The sequence below is a fragment of the Eumetopias jubatus genome, unplaced genomic scaffold, assembly GCF_037043125.1.
Source record: "Eumetopias jubatus isolate StellerSeaLion01/CBP00866 unplaced genomic scaffold, mEumJub1_p1.0 scaffold_9, whole genome shotgun sequence".
In the NCBI taxonomy this organism is placed as follows: Eukaryota; Metazoa; Chordata; class Mammalia; order Carnivora; family Otariidae; genus Eumetopias; species Eumetopias jubatus.
The window spans coordinates 1278561-1293530 of NW_028274815.1; the positions used below are offsets into that span (position 1 = coordinate 1278561).

The window sequence follows — 14970 nt, forward strand, 5'->3', positions numbered from 1 at the left end:
GGCAGACCCAGTAACCGGCGATGAGGCCAAAGGGGCAGGGTGGGGGCGGGGAGCTCTGGGCGGGCAAGGGAGTTTCCTTATCCTGAGTGTGGTGCGGGCCTCACAGGAATGGACCAGGTCAAAACCTACCACTTTGAATAGCTGCACCTTTTAAAATGTTAATTGTGCCTCAATAAGGCTTTTCTTCTTAAGTGAAAATTCACCGGGACAAAGGTCAAAAGAGGGACTAATCTCCCGTTAAGCTTCCGCTTCAGACCTGACCACAGAACAAAAGCAGGGATGATCCCGGGGAACCTCTGAGCTCCCAGGCTCCTGAGGCCAGAGCCTGTTCCCGCCAAAGGGTGGAGCACAGCTCCCCAAACATCCTCCACCCGCCCAGGGCAGGGCTTCATCTGGAAGACGGCCTGATCCCCATCCTCAGGGGGCTGCGGATCCAGTGGGCAACCAGGTCTGGAACAAACCACTGAAAAAAAGGGGCCCAAGAAAATCCTACAGAGGGACAGAGTGCCTGGGACACACAGAGGGGGTCTGATCACTCTTTCTTCACTGGAGGTCTGTGGGTGAAGCTCCGTATCCCCCGAATGTCAAGAAATAGGAGAAGTAACAGTTTCCAGAGTACAGAAAGGAATCAAGAGATGAGCGATGTATGCCAGCCAGGTCTCAGGATTTATCCAGGAGGCTGTTGGTGAACATGAGACATCTGGAGAGAAGCCCAGGCGCTGGGGAGGAGAAACTGCAATAGAAACCATTGGAATGATCGATTTAGAAGATTTTAAGCTGATTTTCGGTGAGATTATCGTCCACACCAGTAAAGCCCCCACTCAGCCAGGGAGGGCCATGGAGCCTGCACGCAGAGAACCCACACACACGGAGCCGCCTGCGGGGGGAGGGGGGCCGCACCTGGGAGCGGTGGCACAGGCAGCCTCCCTCTGGGGCTGTGCAGCCTCAAATTCAGGGAAGTTCCACTGCTTTTACATGGAATTCACCACAAAATGTATTTTTAAGTAAACTGCATTCCCTGGTATTTTCCTGTGTGCCCCAGACACATCTGGAAATTGTCAAGATTAAGGGCTGAGCGCACCGGGGCCGGCCGGCAGCCTCAGGACACCTTACCGGGGCAGACACTGGGAGCGCACTGGACCAGCCCCTGCCCCCGCAGCCCCGGGCTCTGAGGGCACAGCTGGGCCGCCCCATGGGTATCTATTCCAGTTTCTTCCTGCTGTGGACGCCCCAGAGAGAGCCCAGCATCTCCCATAAGAGAAAACTCATACTGGTAGGCCGGTGGGCACCAGCCCAGGGCACGCCAGACTTCTACCTGGTTTTCAAACTGAAGAGATCAGTTGTGCAGACTGGAATTTTCTCCCTCTTTCTGCAGACACTTACAATGTTGAAGCCTCACTCGGTACAGAAGAGAGTCGGGTCTGCCCAACACTCCCTTGTGAGGAACGCTTGTGTCTCGGGCGGAGCAGACACCTTCGGGCTCCAGAACAACTCCCAGAGCTTGTGCCTGGACACCGAATTGCTCAGGCTGCACCCAGGCCATCCGAAGGGAAGCCCACAGCTGCCAGGCATCTCTATGGAGGGAAACGAGTCACAGGGCCAGGCAGAGACGGAAGCCAATGAAGCATGACCAGCACGGGGCCTGCCGCCGAGCTGAAGTCAGAGCCGGGCGACCTTCTGGAGTCAGAGCTGCAGGGACTGGGGAGCATTCCTTTTCCATGTATATGCCCTTGACTGTATGAAAACACGGAGGAGGAAGCCAGCTCTCCAAACACCCGAACCACACACAGAACCCACTCCCTGATGGCGAACGCCACACTCACAGCTCTCCAAGGGCAGGTCCCTCTCGGAGCTCGTCCTGACCCCAGCACACCGGCCACCCGGCAAGTGACGGCCAGCAGCTGCCCTGCACAGGGACCCAAGCGGCAGTTGGCCATGCAGGGAGTGGGTCCATCAGTGTTTTGTGAAGACAGATTACCAATACCTTACATTTAAAATATTCCTATAGTGCTTGTCAAATCCATTTGCGCTGTGATAATAAAGACTCTGACTTCAACATAACAAGAAACTTACAAGGAAAATTAGGAATTTGTTTTAAGTAAGCCAAAGACTCCAACTTAAACACTGCTCCCAAGGGCCCTGCAGAGCCCAGAGGACCCACACGGACTGACCTTGTAGCCCTCAGGCCAGCCTCCCCAGGAGCTGAGGGCGTCCCCAGAGGGCAGGGTCAGGAGTGAGGAGCTTCCTATGAGCCGAAGGGACAACACAGACGTGTAGAGAGAGGAACAGCTGGAGGAACCCCCACCTCCCAGTCCTCGGACACCTTTCTGCTGAACCCGTGAGCAGGACTTCATCCCTGTGCAAAGGGAAGTTGGCGGGAAATGAGAGTCTCCTGATGGCCGCGTCTGGGGAGCGGCCAGGTCTGGGGAGCTCCCAGGGAGGCGGGTGACGCAGGGGGGGCTCGTCTCCAGGGGACGGGGGACCAAGTGAGAGGGACGAAGATGGCCGCCAGGCATCACCATCCCCAGAGCGGCCTGCCGGAAGCTGGGGTACCCCCGTGAAGCGGGAGCCCTGGGTCCCCTCCCCCCCATGAAGCGGGAGCCCTGGGGTTCCCCTCCCCCGATGAAGCGGGGGCCCTGGGTCCCCTCCCCCCATGAAGCGGGAGCCCTGGGTCCCCTCCCCCCCATGAAGCGGGAGCCCTGGGTCCCCTCCCCCCGATGAAGCGGGAGCCCTGGGTCCCCTCCCCCCCATGAAGCGGGAGCCCTGGGGTTCCCCTCCCCCGATGAAGCGGGAGCCCTGGGGTCCCCTACCCCCAGGAAGGGGGAGCCCTGGGGTCCCCTCCCCCCATGAAGCGGGAGCCCTGGGGTCCCCTCCCCCCATGAAGCGGGAGCCCTGGGGTCCCCTACCCCCAGGAAGGGGGAGCCCTGGGGTCCCCTCCCCCATGAAGCGGGAGCCCTGGGGTTCCCCTCCCCCGATGAAGCGGGAGCCCTGGGGTCCCCTCCCCCCATGAAGCGGGAGCCCTGGGTCCCCTCCCCCCCATGAAGCGGGAGCCCTGGGGTTCCCCTCCCCCGATGAAGCGGGAGCCCTGGGGTCCCCTACCCCCAGGAAGGGGGAGCCCTGGGGTCCCCTCCCCCCATGAAGCGGGAGCCCTGGGGTCCCCTACCCCCAGGAATGGGGAGCCCTGGGGTCCCCTCCCCCATGAAGCGGGAGCCCTGGGGTTCCCCTCCCCCGATGAAGCGGGAGCCCTGGGGTCCCCTACCCCCATGAAGCGGGAGCCCTGGGGTCCCCTCCCCCCATGAAGCGGGAGCCCTGGGGTGCCCTCCCCCATGATGCATGAGCCCTGGGGTCCCCAGGCACACAGTGGTGTGGCTGCCCCTAGCTGCTTCCAGGGCCCTGCCCCAGTGGCTCCTCATCCTGCCTGCAGGCCCCGCTCTCCAGAGCTCCACAGGGCCTCTTGCACCCCTGGGTGGGGCTGCATCCAGGCACAGATCCCCAAACCCGCTAGGTGATCAGGAAGCTGAGGCGGCAGAACAGGGCAGCTGTCTGGCAGGCAGAGCCCCCTGCCTACTTTGGGGCTGGGCTAGGTCCCCAGGCTGCCTCCCGCCCAGGGCTTCCTGTCACATGGACAGTGGTCTGGCATGGCCTGGCTGTCTGATGGATGTCAGTTTTGGAGTAGATTCCCATGACCTCACAATGGAGGCTACAGGGCGAGAAAGGGGTTGGGGGAGGCTGGCGAGGGCAGAGGGCCTGCCAGCCCCAGGCCAGAGCCCCAGAGGAGGGCAAGAAGGGCAGAAATGTCACACTGTTTTAGGACTCGCTTTTTAATTATCGTGGTGACAAGCTTCTACTGCGGTGCTTAACAGACTAGAACATTCCAGACTGGAACAGGCCTGTGTACAGAAGAGCAGCTGGTGGGGAAGGAGCCCATGAAGGCAGCAAAGCGGCCGGCCTGCAGGCCAGAGGGTTACCGCAGCCCACCCGCCGCAGCCCCAGGCTCCAGACCTCAGGGGGCCGGTGCAGTTCATTCTAGAACACCCAGCAGATGCTGCCAGTGGGCACGAGCTGGGGCCAAACACACCAGAACCACCGGGCGGCCACAGACCAGTATTTCCGAAGCTCAGCGACCCGGTTCCGCCCCGCGTGAACACCCTCCGGAAATACTGTGGGAAGTGGTCCAGCGGCTCTGAGTCCATCTTTTTTGGGGGTGGGGGGGCGATGGGGGAGGTCTCGAAAGCAAAGGGATGATGCAGGGTCACAAGGTCCAGCTAATTTGGGGGCCAGGTTCTGTCTTTATCTTCATATTTTTAAGTTCCCAATTTCTACCAAATAATTTAAAAATAGAAGAAAAAAAAATCCTGGTGTATGAGAGCAGAGAGCTGGGAAACAAGCCATGGGGGAAAATTAAATATTTCTGCATGAGCAGTTTGTCACGTGACTGCACCTACCAAGCACCCACTCTGACCTACCAGACCCCAGAGACGAGCAGCGTGGCCCCTCAGATGCACGCTCCCCTTCATCTCCTGCGTCCCCCGCACAGGCTTCTCATCTGGACTGTCCCCTCCGTTTCCCAAAGCCTATGTCCTCACCATTACTAGCCGCCTCCTGTGACCTCAGTCCAGGGCCCAGCGACCCGCAAAACGTCCTCCCACTGGAACCTGTCACAGGAGCCGGCCCAGCCCTGGTCCCAGGGTCTCCAATGCCAGGCTCCCTCTTCCGGACCTGAGCCTACGGGGTGGTGAAACGGGTTTGTGTTCATTACACCAATAATCTGCGCAAGTCGTCTTCCTTCCATAAGGGGCTTGGTCAGCAGAGCATCTGTCCCGCCTGCCTCACAGAATCTGTGAGGCTAAGCAGGGTCCTTTCAAAACATTTCTGAAGCTACAAAATCCGTGAAGATAGAAGGTAAAGTTTATGCAAATGAAAGCTTTCTGGAAATCTTGTGAGTGTTCACTATGACGTCACTTTCTTTGGCTATTTTAGAAACACTTTAAGTTTCTGTGGGGAATTCTGCCATGCACAGTAAGCCGGAAGACCCCATTTTTGTTCTGCAACCCTCCTATTTTAAAATACTGCTCTTTTTAAAAAGCAATTAAGATTTGGTGGCAAAGCACAGTACTGGCCAGATGTGAAAAGTGGCTTCAGGGTCCGATTTTCTAACACCGACTCAGTAAAAAAATTATCCATACCCAGACAACCCTCGCTGTGCCTGCCTTAGGAGTGGGATGCCCTCTCGGATGTCCGCCTCGCTTGGCTACACAGACCCTCTGGAAGGAAAACCGATTTCTCTCTGGAAGGAACAGCATTGCGGAGAATGACCCCGGCCAAAGACCCCACGAGGCTGCCTGCAGAGTCAGCGGCCCCCGACAGAGGTGGTCGCCAGATACTCGGTTTCCAAGTTCCAACGCTGTCCGCCCACTTCCTATAGTTCACTCAAGATTTTACAACTTTTGCAGGCTCTTGGGCGGTGCCAAAATGAGTCGGGCTCAGGCAAGAAAAGTGGAAACTATTTTTGGCATCCAGAAGGGCAGCTGTAGGACGCGGACACAGTCGGCGCCTAAAAGGCATGCCTGCCTTTACAGATTTGGAGAGTTTCTAATCAGGGACGCATCCGGAAACCTCGAGGCCTGCAGCCAATTCGGGGCGCACTAGGCCTGGGCTGCGGCCGAGAGTCGGGGTCGGCCTCCGGGGAAGGGGGCACTCTGGAGAGAAGCGAGGTCGGCACGGGTGTTTGCGCCGCGCAGGGGCCAAGTGCGCGACACTTTGTACCCACTTGAGCGCCAAGTGGCAGCGAGTGCGGCACCCCCGCGAGAGGCGCGCCGGAGCGGAAACGCGCTCCGAGTCCTCCGTCTACGCCCGAACTGCCCCGGAACTGGCAGACCCGCACCACTGCTGCCGCGCTCGCTGGGGCACCGGAAAAGTCCGAGGGAACGCGCGCCCCTCGAGCCGGGGATACCCGGGCAGGAGGCTCTCGGCGCCCAGCGGATGAGGGGAAAGGGCGCCGCTAAGGGTCTCTGAGGGTCCGCGAGGGAATGTCCTCCAAAGAGGGGACGGGGCTATTGCGGTCCTGGAGGAGGGGGAGGTGCCGGGGCGCACCAATCTAGGGCAGGAGGGGGACCGCGAGAGGCCGCAGAGGGGAGAAGGGGGCGCGGAGGAGGGAAACCAACAGGAGAGGGAAACGGGGAGGGGGACGGGGAGGAGGAGGGGTGGGGGAGACACCGCGTTCGGGCAGGGTGGGGACGGCGAGGGGCGGGAGCAGGGAGAACTGGTGCGCGGAGGGGGCGCGAACAGACAGGGATGGGGCCGGGCGGGGGCCACGAGCGGGACTCTCCCGGGCTGCTCCAACAGCTTCCCCGTCCAGCCGGGGATTCCAAGCTGCTAACAAAGGAAGCTCCGGAGGCCGCGCGCCCCGCGCTCAGGTCCGCCCTCCGCGCCCGGGCCAAGGCGGACAAAGGCCGGAGGGCCACTGCCCGGCCCCCAGACTCACAGCCCCGCCTACGCCCTCGGGTCCCCCGTCCGGGCCCTTCACCCACCCACCCCCGACCCCGCGCCCCCCGCACTCACAGGATGGAGGTCTGCGGCGCCACGGCGGGCACGGCCTCCAGCAGCAGATGCATGCAGCGCACGGTGGTACGGAAGCACAGACAGCGGCTCGGACAGCCGGCGCCCGGCTTCGGGGCGACAGTGGCCAGCGCCCCCCAGCCGCAGCAGAGCACGAGCGCCAGCAGGCAGCGACGCGCGGGGCCCGCGGGGCGCACGGCCATGGCCCTGGGCGCGCGACGCTCGGACGCAAGAGGACCGGGAGGGCCCGGCGCGACCCTGAGGGCTGCGAACTGCGCCCGCCCACACGGCCCACGTCCCAGCTGTGCGCTGGGGGCGGGGGGCGCCAGCTGTGCACATGCGCGCGGCTCCTCCCTCCGCACCCTCCCGGAGGGCCGGGGCGGGGCGGGACCTCAGGCCCGGCGTCAAGCTGCTGCGCCCGGGTCCCAGCTTAGGGGCCGCCCGGCAGCCCTCTCTGGAGGCTTACTGGTGCAGAGGGTTGATGGGGCCCCCGGGGACAAGTCTACGTCTGCACTTGGGAGCTGGGGGCCTCGACCATCTCGCCTAGCTGCGCTTTCCACATGTGTGCAAAGGGTTTTTGTGGGTTTTTTTTTTTTTTTTTTTGGTCTTTGTTTTATAAAAGCGCTTTTAGCGTGCTCACTTTGTTCCAGGCGCGGTTCCAAGGGGCCTCTCGCTCTCTCTCTCTCCCTCTCTCTCCCGCACTCTACCTCTCTCTTCCTCTCTCTAAATCTATCAACCTCGCCTCCTCTTTCTGTGAACACACACAGGCTGCAGCAGGATTGAAGCCAAGCAGTCTGGCACCTGCCTGTGCCCCCCCCAACCCCCGACCTGCTCTCTGCCAGTGCTGGCCCCAGGGCACTGTCTGGAGCACAGACGACATTTGTGTCGAGTCCTGGGTTCAGTGCTGAGACAGGTGGACTGATGCTCAGTGCCCTTTAGCTCACTGCCTGGAAGACACACCCAGAGGAAACCCTTGGACCCACCCCAAGTGGGACTTGGGCGGAACCACCAGCAGACACAGGAGGAGCTGTGGAAAGGAGGTGACACTGAGTCACACATATACATGTCTGCAATTTTGTTCTAACACTCTACATGTTATCCACTGAGTCTCACAAGAACCCAATCTCTGCATTTGGCAGATGAGGATCGTCACCAAGTGCCAGTGTCCAGGTGCAGCCCTGGTAAGCGATGTGTCCACTGTGTGGCCTGGTGGCAGTCTAACCCAGGTGTGCCAGAGGGCATACAGGGTGAGACTGGTAAGTGACCAGGCACTTTCCTGGGGATGGGTGAACACATACCTGCATGGCACACAGTTTCAAGGGTCCCCATCTGGGGGCAGCTGAGCTGGGGTCTGGCTCAAGGCCCTTCGTGTCATCGAGGCCACTGTCCCCACTACCACATGGAGCAGCCTTCCTGGTCACCTAGGGACCCAGCACAAGCCCTCACAGGGTGCTATATACTAAGCAGTCATAAACGTCCCCCAGTGGGCACTCCTGGGCCCCCCATATTTCTACAAGTCCCCACCTGATCGCCCCACAAGAATTTTAAGCTTATCATGTCAGAAATGTGAAACGTGACTCTCCCTGAAAATGTATTTCTCCTCCTGAATCACTAATTTGGTCCTCCAAACCACTTTCCTGTAACTTCCCCCTGGAAGTTGTCCCCACCCTCATCCTCAGCCCGCTTCACGGAGCTGTGAATTCCAGTTCCAGGTGCTCATCACGGCTGGAGAAATTCTGTTCTCTGTAGGCTCGCTTTCCATAACCACTGACAGTGCCGTCCCTCCCCACCGCCCCCGGCTCACCACCGAGACTCCCTCCTGGGGACCCTGCCTCCTGGGTCGGCTGACCATCCTCCTGCAGGGGACAGAGAATATGTCACAGCTGTGGCCGCACCCCTTCCCAGTCCAGACATCGGATTGAAGTGGGCAAAGGCCATGTTTCACAAAACACCTTCAACCTCCGGCCACCCCAGGAGGTGTGGGCCTCTAACACACATTGTTAGCTTCTCTTCTCAGTTAGGCAGCTCTGTCCACACCAGCGGTGGGGTTAATTGTAGGAGTCCGTCTGGCTGGGGTAGTGCACACAGTGCTTTGATCAAATGCTAATCTAGGTGTGGTGCTGCAGGGATCTCGTAGATGAGACTAGCATTGGTTGACAGTGAGGATCTGTTGGCTTGAAGTCAAGATTACCCACCACACTGTGGGTGGGCTTCACCCAATCGGTTTAAGGTCCTAAGAGTAAAAGCTGGGGGTTCCCAGAGAAGAAATTCTGCCTGAAAACTGCAGCCTCGACCCCTGCCTGAGTTTCTAGTCTGCTGCCCTGCCTTACAGATTGAGGAATCCCCAGTCCCCACAATCACAGGAGCGGTGTGACTGTCCATCTGTCCAATCTGTCCATCAGTCCCCCTTCCTTCCTTCCTTCCTTCCTTCCTTCCTTCCTTCCTTCCTTCCTTCCTTCCATCTTCCGATTGTGCTGTTTCTCCAGAGACCCCTGGCTGACACAGCCATTTGCAGAGCGCCAGCTGAGGAGGTGTGGGGGGACGCCGGTACCAGCATCCATGCCTGAAAGAATTCACCCTAACGAAGCTCCTTCTGTTGGGCTGAGGGCACTTCCCGCGTCTTGCGTTCATTATTTTCTGCTCCTGCCCTCTAGAGGCCCAGGGAAGCCTCACACCCCAGGCTCCTGACTTGCCCCAGAACGTCTGAGGACTTCAAAGCCACAGAAGGTCTGCGTGGCCCAGGACCCAGGTGAGATATCCCCATTTCCCTTTGATGGAGATTTTGCAAATCTTATTATCTAGCCCAAATCCTGCTATCTCTGTGCTAATTGATAACCTTTAGTTGCTTTGGTATTCATACAAAGAAGCCAAGATAAGGAGTGAAGAAATTCTGTGCTAACCTCAACCCTCTGTTTTCTGTGAATGCGATCTTTCCAGAGTCTCAGGGTGACCCTGGAGACTGAAGACAGTGCGAGCTCTGTGTGCAAGGACCCGTGGATGAGGAAGTCACCAGCGCTTGGAGAATCGAAGCTCCTTGCCAGAGGACTTGTAGCTAATCAGGGGGAGGTTGGGAGGGGGGGAGGGAGGTGGCTCTGCGTTCACGTGGTGCCGAGCTCTGGCGGGAGCTGCCTCTACTACACCTGATAGTGGTGGGAACCCTCTGAGACCCCCGCTGGGCCGCTGCACCCCACCCCAGTCCCCCCTTATCCTCTGCAGAGTTGCCTGGGGCCACCTGGAGCCTGGCACCTGGACGTTCGGGAAGCTGAGCCATCCCTATAGCTACAGCCCAAGGCCCCTGGCTGAGCCAGGGCTGGCCCTTGCCCTCAGGCTGCAGAGCTGGGGGGGCGGACAGTTCCTCCCCTGCTCCGTCCTCCGCCCCCACTCCTGAGAGCCCCCATGTCCCTCTGGCTCTGGTGAGAAGCCCCAGGCCCGGGGTACTTCTCACCCTTCATGCCCACAGGCTCCCCCCGAGGATGGCAGTCTGCATTTCCTGCTGCCCTTTCACGGGGTAATGATGCCCTCTGTGTACCTGCCTGTCTCCCTGCCAGAACGGGGCAGTCCTCAAGGATGTATGCGGGAAAGAGCACGGTTTGGAACCAGAACCAGGCAGCCTCACACTTTTGGCCACTCTCTTCTCCTCCCTGGGTCTCAGTTTCCCCATCTGTGACAGGAGGGCAGGTGGCAGCGAGCCTGAAAGAAGATGTAGGAGCTGCCTGCACACGGTCCTCTGCGAGAACTCAGCAGGCTGAGCCCCCTTCTTGCCCAGGAGGCTTCCCGGGGTCTGGGTGGGCCCCGAGTCTGGAAGGCTGGAAGGCCGCCGTGGGGCCATTCCCAGACGATGAGTCAGCCCCTTGCGGAACCTGGCTGTGCCTGAGGCTCAGGCCTCCCTCCGCAACCTTCACACCCCTCCTGCGAATTCCTCCCCCTGTGTGTGCCTGTGGCAGGTGCCGCCCAGCCCCCACCAGCTCCGCCCACTGCAGCCACACCGAAGACCTGCCCCTGGGCAGCAGGAGTCTGGTCTCTCAGTCCTGGAGGCCAGGAAGTCCGCCAGCAAGTTATCAGCCTCGTGGGGGCCTCCTGGAGGCTCCAGGACAGAACCTGCCCCAGGCCTCTCTCCAGCGCTCCTGGTGCTCCTGGCCGTGTAGACGCATCCCTCCCACCTCTGCTGTGGTCCTTCCTTGGTGCTCCCTGTGTCTGTCTGCCCTCCTGGCGTCCTTTCCTCTTCCTCTTGGACCACACTGGCTTAGAGCCCTCCCCGCCATCACTTCCTAACATGGCTAACTGTACCCACAGCAACCTTCTTCCACACAAGGTCACATTCTGAGCTCCCAGCGAGGGCGAGGATTCTGGCGTCAGACGCAACGGGGCAGAGATGGAGTCAAGTTCTGGGGTCACATCGAAGGGCCTGTCTCCCTCGTAAGTGGTCGTGAACTCCAGCAGGGAAGGTGCCTGGCACAGAGCCTGGGTCACAGCAGTTCCCAGGCAGGAGTAGCTTACAAAATCAAGGTGAGTGGCGTGGCCGAGGGGCTTCGAGGCAAGGCCACGGTGCTGGGCTCCGCCGGGGAGGCCAGGGCGTACATGAACCTGATACTCTAGAACGTAATGCCTCTGTCTCTCTGTCTCCGCATCCCTCCCCAGCGCTGCCCCAGGCATCCCATACCTTGCCAGTGTGGTCAAGAAAAGAGAAATCTTAAAAAGCCTTTTTCTTTGGAGGGTCATGTTCCACTTGCTTCTCCCCCTGAGAAGTATTTGCGTAGATTCCGTACAGCTCTGGTGTCTTCGTGTAAGTCGAGCTACACACTTGAATTCAGTGGTTTTCTCAGATCACAGGGGCTCTCCCTGTGCCCGCAGGACGGGGTCTGGCAGCAGAGGGCAAGTCCGGGAGAAGGGTCCCAACTGAGTAATGCTGTTCCCGACCACGACCACGGGCCCTGGGCACAAACAGCCCAGCCCATCGACACACACAGTCTGGTGCGTCTGCCCAGGCCCGTGTCGGTCAGGTTCCAGGAGGACACACACGCACACGTGCACGGTTGAGCCAGGAGAGGTGAACTGAGCCAAGCTCTCTGAGGTGGGCGAAGGGACCCTAAAAGAACCAAGGGGTGTGAGGATCCACCCCCCCTGCGCATCTCCACCCCTCCCAGGCCTCGGAAGGCAGGGGAGGGGCGGTAACACCCCCCCACCCCCCCACCCCCCCGCCAGACCTGTAATCCGCCCAGACACAGCAGGTGGACCCTGTGACTCTCCCTTCAGAGCTCGAGGCCTGGAGAAGGCTGGTGAGCACCGGGTCCACGCAGCGAGTGACTGAAGCCCCTGAGCAGGGCCCCTGTCCTGAGAAACCCGCAGTTTGGGGCAAACACAGACTTCTCCATGAGCCACTGGGATAGAAGGGGAGCCGAGTCACAGGACATGTGCATAGCTCAACATCACAGCCAGTCCCTTCTCTCTGGAGACGGCCTGCGTCACCTCCACTGCACAAGCCACCCCTCCACCCTGGCGCCCACCGCCCTCCTTGGGGGGCCCTCCAACGCCCCCAGCTTCCCCTGGCACCTGAAGCCCATCTTGCCATCCTGGGGAAAACAGACCGTGTTGGTTTGTTGGGCAGAGCTTCTGACTCTGCCTGTCTCGGCTGTGGACGCTCCCGGAGAGCCCGGGTCTGCCTCTGCTGGATGAGGGGTGAGTGGGAGCGTTTTCCCAGAGGAGGGCCCGCCTACTCTCGTTTCTTCCCTGTATGCAGTCTGCAGCCCTGTCCCTGGGGACCCCACATTACCCGCAGGCCGGCAGGTGCCCCACGCCCTCCTCCCCACGTGGCTCCATGCTGCTTCCCGTCACCTTGGCATATCCCAGCAAGATGGGCAGCCGGGCGGGCAGCCGGGCGGGCAGCCGGGCAGGGCCGGCGGCACCCCCCACAAGGCCTCTAGGAAAGGTCTGTGGAGCAAGTGGGTAAGCAAGGCGCCTTCCGGGGGGAGAACAAAGCTCACGTAAGGATCCTTCAAGTAGAGATCTTCATGCTTGCTTTGTGATTTGGGGTTTAATAAACATGTATTCAGACTCTCCCCAGGAGTTTTAATACTCGCCCCTCAACATGCAGCGTTTTCAACTAGATAAAAAGTCACTTTGTTTGAAGCTCACAGAGCCTTTCCTCGACTTCCCTGGCTAGGTCGTGGGGTTGCTCCTAGAGAGGACGCTTGACTTCTCCTTGGGAGGAGGGCATCCCCTTTCCCGGGCCAGGGAGGCAGCTCAGGGGAACTGAGGCCAGGAGAAGCATGGGGCAGTCCAAGCCTCTGCAGGAGCGCGTGCTGTGTGGGGGGCTCTCACAGCCCTCATGCGGGACGGACAGAGCACTGAGGAGTCTCCACCTCCCACTTTGGCGAACACACTTGCTCCCCAACCAGAGGCACACAGTGCAATGCTGAGCATGCGCTCGGCTGACCCAGGTGAAATCATTATTAGGTCTTGCCAAAAATGCCCCATAATCCTTTCTAATAAATTAATCACTTTCAGAACAATAGCGTGGGCTGTGGGCTCGCGGGCCCCGAGGCTGCAGCCGGCTGACTAATACTTCCTAATCTCCGAGAGTCTGCACACAATCAGTGTAAACAAGCCTCACATTACCCAGCAGCCCAGGAATGTCAACCCCAGCGCCACGGAACGGGAGCTCAGCGTGGGTGTGCGCGCTGTCCCGCCAAGAAGTGAAGGGGCTTATTTCAGGAGAAAATCCCAGGATCCTCCCTTGTCAACTCAGCATGACTTCGAAAGTCTGTGCACATCACACGGGGCCGTGTGCGGCCCGACTTTGGACAGACAGAGCCGTCAGAAGCGCGGAGTCCCTGTCCTTGGGGTGGAACCACGTGCCCAAGACGGGCCAAAGGGACACGGGCTGTGCGTATGGTGGGGTCGGCGCCCCACGCAGCAGGGGCCTCCGGGGCCCGGGCCCCTTTCCACCCGCCTGGACTTCTCTAAGGAGTAAAGCTTGCTTCCCAGCTGAGGGGAAGGGACACCTGCTCACTTTGGAAAAGGGAGTTCAGGCCTCTGTGTGCGAAATGAGTTCAAATTTCTGAGCTCCCAGCCGATGAGTCACTTGCATGGCCCCAATTGGCAGGGAGGGCCCTCAGCGCTCTGAAGGACATGGCCTTCTTTGGTTAGAGTTGTCATGACATGGAAACTTCTTGATTTCATACCCAAACTGCACTCCACACCACAAGGCAACAAAGCCAGGCTAGGAGAACCGTGAGCATGGTGACCGGCACTTCCTGAAGCCCTCGTGTCTGGTGGGGTCACCGAGTGCAGGCTGATGCCCTCCGCCTGACCTCCACTCCCCGGCAGGACCCCCGGGCGGCCTGGCACTGGGGCGCGGGCTCACCCCGGGCACGCTGAGGACAGGGACAGCTGGTTTGCAGGCAGACCCTGCAAACACTGGTCATGAGTATGAAGGTCTCTGTGCGTTAACCAGACGCCTCAGCTGTGCTGTTTTCCTTTCTGATGGTTTTGTCTTTGGAGCTACGTGGATTCGACACCGACTGTGTTTTGAGAGGACACTGTCTGAAATACTGTATGGAAATCGATGGAAACAAAGACATGGATACACATCCTGGCCAAGATGTGGCTTTCCTTCGTGGCCTCGAAATCTCAGACTTAATGCCCACCCTATAGGTCAAAAGTTCAAAGCTTTTCTGCTGCTTTTCCTTGTCGTTGTCATTAGAGAAACCAGATCTCAGAGTAACGGTTAATGTCATTTTAATTTCTCAAATCGGCTATGGTGGGTTTCCACAGTGACTTATTTAACAGTGTTTCTGAAACCAGAGCATTAAGGGCATCACTCCAGTGCTTGCAAATGACACCAATGTTGTGGCCAGACCCTGGAGTCTTCAGTGAGCTCGTGGGTCTTCCTTGGACAGGGGTTCTCCTGGCCGCCTGGTGTGCATTGAACTGTGCCCCCCGAGAAGACATGTGGGCGTCCTACCCCCCAGCACCTGGGGATGTGACCTTATTTGGGACTAGAACTGCTGCAGACGTGGCTGAGGTCGGGGCAGAGCAGGTGGGCCCCTGTGTTCTCACAAGAACAGGGGAGTGACGGGGACGTGGTCCCAGAGGAGGGCCCTGTGGCGACAGAGCGGAGGCAGGCGCGGGGCACCCTACACCGGAGGACCCCAGGGGCTGCGTGCTACCCCGCGAACCAGAAGGGGCAGGGAGGGCCCACGTCAGGAGCTTTCAGCAGAAGCATGACCCTGCCCACACCCCGCTCTTGAACTTTTGTCCTCCGGAACTGGCAGAGAATGCTTTCTGTTGTTGGGGTACTTTGTCACGGCAGCTGCGGGGACGGTCCAGGTCTGGGAACACGCTGGGCCCTTGTGGTGTGTTGGGCAGAGCTGATCCTCATGCTTCTGGGGGCGGCTGGCCCCACTGAGAGGT

The 14970-nt window shown here is 59.7% G+C and overlaps 1 protein-coding gene across 1 annotated transcript in view; it reads right to left on the reverse strand.

Moving 5' to 3' along the window:
• The window catches only part of PXDN (peroxidasin), a 74254-nt gene extending 67472 nt beyond the window's left edge, over positions 1–6782 (reverse strand). Inside the window, exon 1 of the mRNA XM_028099598.2 lies at positions 6562–6782. Within this exon, the coding sequence (XP_027955399.1) occupies positions 6562–6761 (200 nt within the window). The 5' untranslated portion in view covers positions 6762–6782. The remainder of the gene's footprint in view (positions 1–6561) is intronic.
• Between the last annotated feature and the right edge of the window lie 8188 nt (positions 6783–14970).